Below are 1848 nucleotides of genomic sequence, written 5' to 3'. Positions count from 1 at the left end.
TTGACAAACAAGACACCGATAAACTATCTCCTTGCTGATCCTCTCATCATACAGCAGCAGCAACAGTTCAGTGACCAACACCAGGCTTCAAGATTACGCTTAACGTGAGCAATAATAGTGACATATATGGATAGTAATTAGGTTAGGAATCTGGTATGGCAATCGCTTCACTTTCCCTCCATGTGGGCTTGGGAGGCTGAGTCATGTCTACCATGTAGGGAGCCTTCATGTGACAATGGAGCGTTCCCCTCCTTACTGTCCTCATCATCGTCGTCCAGTATCGAAGTATTGAAGGCTGCCTTCAATAGGCTCGAGTTATTCTGTCGTAATAACTCCATCTAAAGGGCACCCTTTTGTTCGTCACCCTAAGGGCCTCTCGTCACCCTAAGGGCCCCTCCCATCACCACACCATCCACTGTACCCTCTGAATCATCTAGGGACGACGATCTGAGCAACGAACACTGAACATACACCTCCCGAGGAAATGCTCTTCACTTTAAGAAATCCGGCACTCTACTGGGATCGCAATCACAGTCTCCCATATGGGCCTCGAGGTCCCCATGCTTACCGTCCCACTGGCAACCTCGGAATGGACAATACCTGACGCTAGCGATCGTCTGAGTAGGGCATGGGCGGCTGCTTACACGTCCTGTTCATCGAAGAACTTTCGGGCCATGAGATCGTTATGGCAATTCTGTTTGATAATCGTTGCTCGACTGGAATCAGAGATTACGCACTGCGGGCTCAGCTATCACCTACCACTCTGGACAGGTTGTGTTTCTGAGCTCGAGCCACTGATAGAGGCATTCACGGCAGAAGGTATGACCACAAGGCACAGCGCAGACAGGGTCAGTGAAGACCTATTCATCATCATCAGCACGCATGCACAAGAACAAGGTAGATGCTGTTGTAGAGCTGACCTCGCAACAGACCGAACAGTGTAAATTGGGGGATATGCTGTCCTTATCACAGTAACGTAGCTTGTAGGCAAGAGGAGCGGCCTCGGCCTTAGCGGCAACTGAACGTTTTGGTGGCATCCTGATGGCTAACACCAATCCGGTCGAATCTCGAAACGCTTACTCAAACGCAAGTGGGAAGGGTATGTGATGTAGGCTTCGATGACCTTCCAACCCCATACCTAGTTAACCACTACTCCGATGAGTATGAACATTCTCTCACAAACTCCTGTCGTGTGTTGTGTACGTTGTTGTTGTACAATGTTTCCGACCATGTCCCTCCCAGAGCAATCACTTATCTCAACACCACAAAAAGAAAAGAGCAATGAAAAGAGCTACACTTTTGTGGCTACTATGAACCCTCAGCATTTCACGCTGGCCATTGTGAAGGATTCCTCCCAATCACCGGAACCTTACTCTCACCCGTCATTTTCTCATCGTCAGAAATCACACATTCCTCAGCGACCGTTGTCGTAGTCGCGGCCTTCCGTTGGCATTTACCTCCCGTTTCCTCGCGCTGCTTCCGCAAGATTCCCCTCAGTTTGCGGCAGTGTGTGAGGAGGAACTTTAAATTCACCACGAATAGCATCGCCTGGAGAGATATCATAACTAGAGGGGCCCACCAAGGGTACACCGACTCCAGTGGTGGGGTCAAAGCTTGGTAGAAAACTAACACGCTGTACGCCAGGAAGACCAACCTAGATACAGAATAGGCCGCCACAAATACGATATAGGTCTTGGTTGACTTATGTGAGTTGTAGTAGTTGTACATGACAGAACCCATCTCCGTGATGAAAGTATTCACGGCATTTGCCAGACCGAAAACGTTTGAGACATCCGACAGACCAAAACCTGACAGGATAGTAACGATCAGTGTTGGAGAATATGCATA

The 1848-nt window shown here is 49.0% G+C and overlaps 2 protein-coding genes across 2 annotated transcripts in view; both read right to left on the bottom strand.

Annotated features, from left to right (window-relative positions):
* Pmar_PMAR021165 (alpha methylacyl-CoA racemase, putative) overlaps positions 1–1037 on the bottom strand; it is a gene marked incomplete at both ends in the record, with an annotated part of 3013 nt that extends 1976 nt beyond the window's left edge. The window contains 7 exons of the mRNA XM_002782571.1: positions 172–207; positions 257–338; positions 384–447; positions 496–600; positions 645–716; positions 760–860; positions 921–1037. Of these exons, the coding sequence (XP_002782617.1) occupies positions 172–207; positions 257–338; positions 384–447; positions 496–600; positions 645–716; positions 760–860; positions 921–1037 (577 nt within the window). The remainder of the gene's footprint in view (positions 1–171; positions 208–256; positions 339–383; positions 448–495; positions 601–644; positions 717–759; positions 861–920) is intronic.
* Positions 1038–1379: 342 nt separating this feature from the next.
* Pmar_PMAR021164 (hypothetical protein) lies at positions 1380–1808 on the bottom strand (the record flags this gene model as incomplete). Its single annotated transcript, XM_002782570.2, has 1 exon — positions 1380–1808. A coding segment is annotated over one exon (429 nt), but the record flags the coding sequence as incomplete, so codon positions are not given.
* Positions 1809–1848: the final 40 nt, after the last annotated feature.

This window comes from Perkinsus marinus, assembly GCF_000006405.1.
Source record: "Perkinsus marinus ATCC 50983 genomic scaffold scf_1104296938764, whole genome shotgun sequence".
NCBI classification, from domain to species: Eukaryota; Perkinsozoa; order Perkinsida; family Perkinsidae; genus Perkinsus; species Perkinsus marinus.
This window is presented reverse-complemented; position numbering and strand designations above follow the sequence as displayed.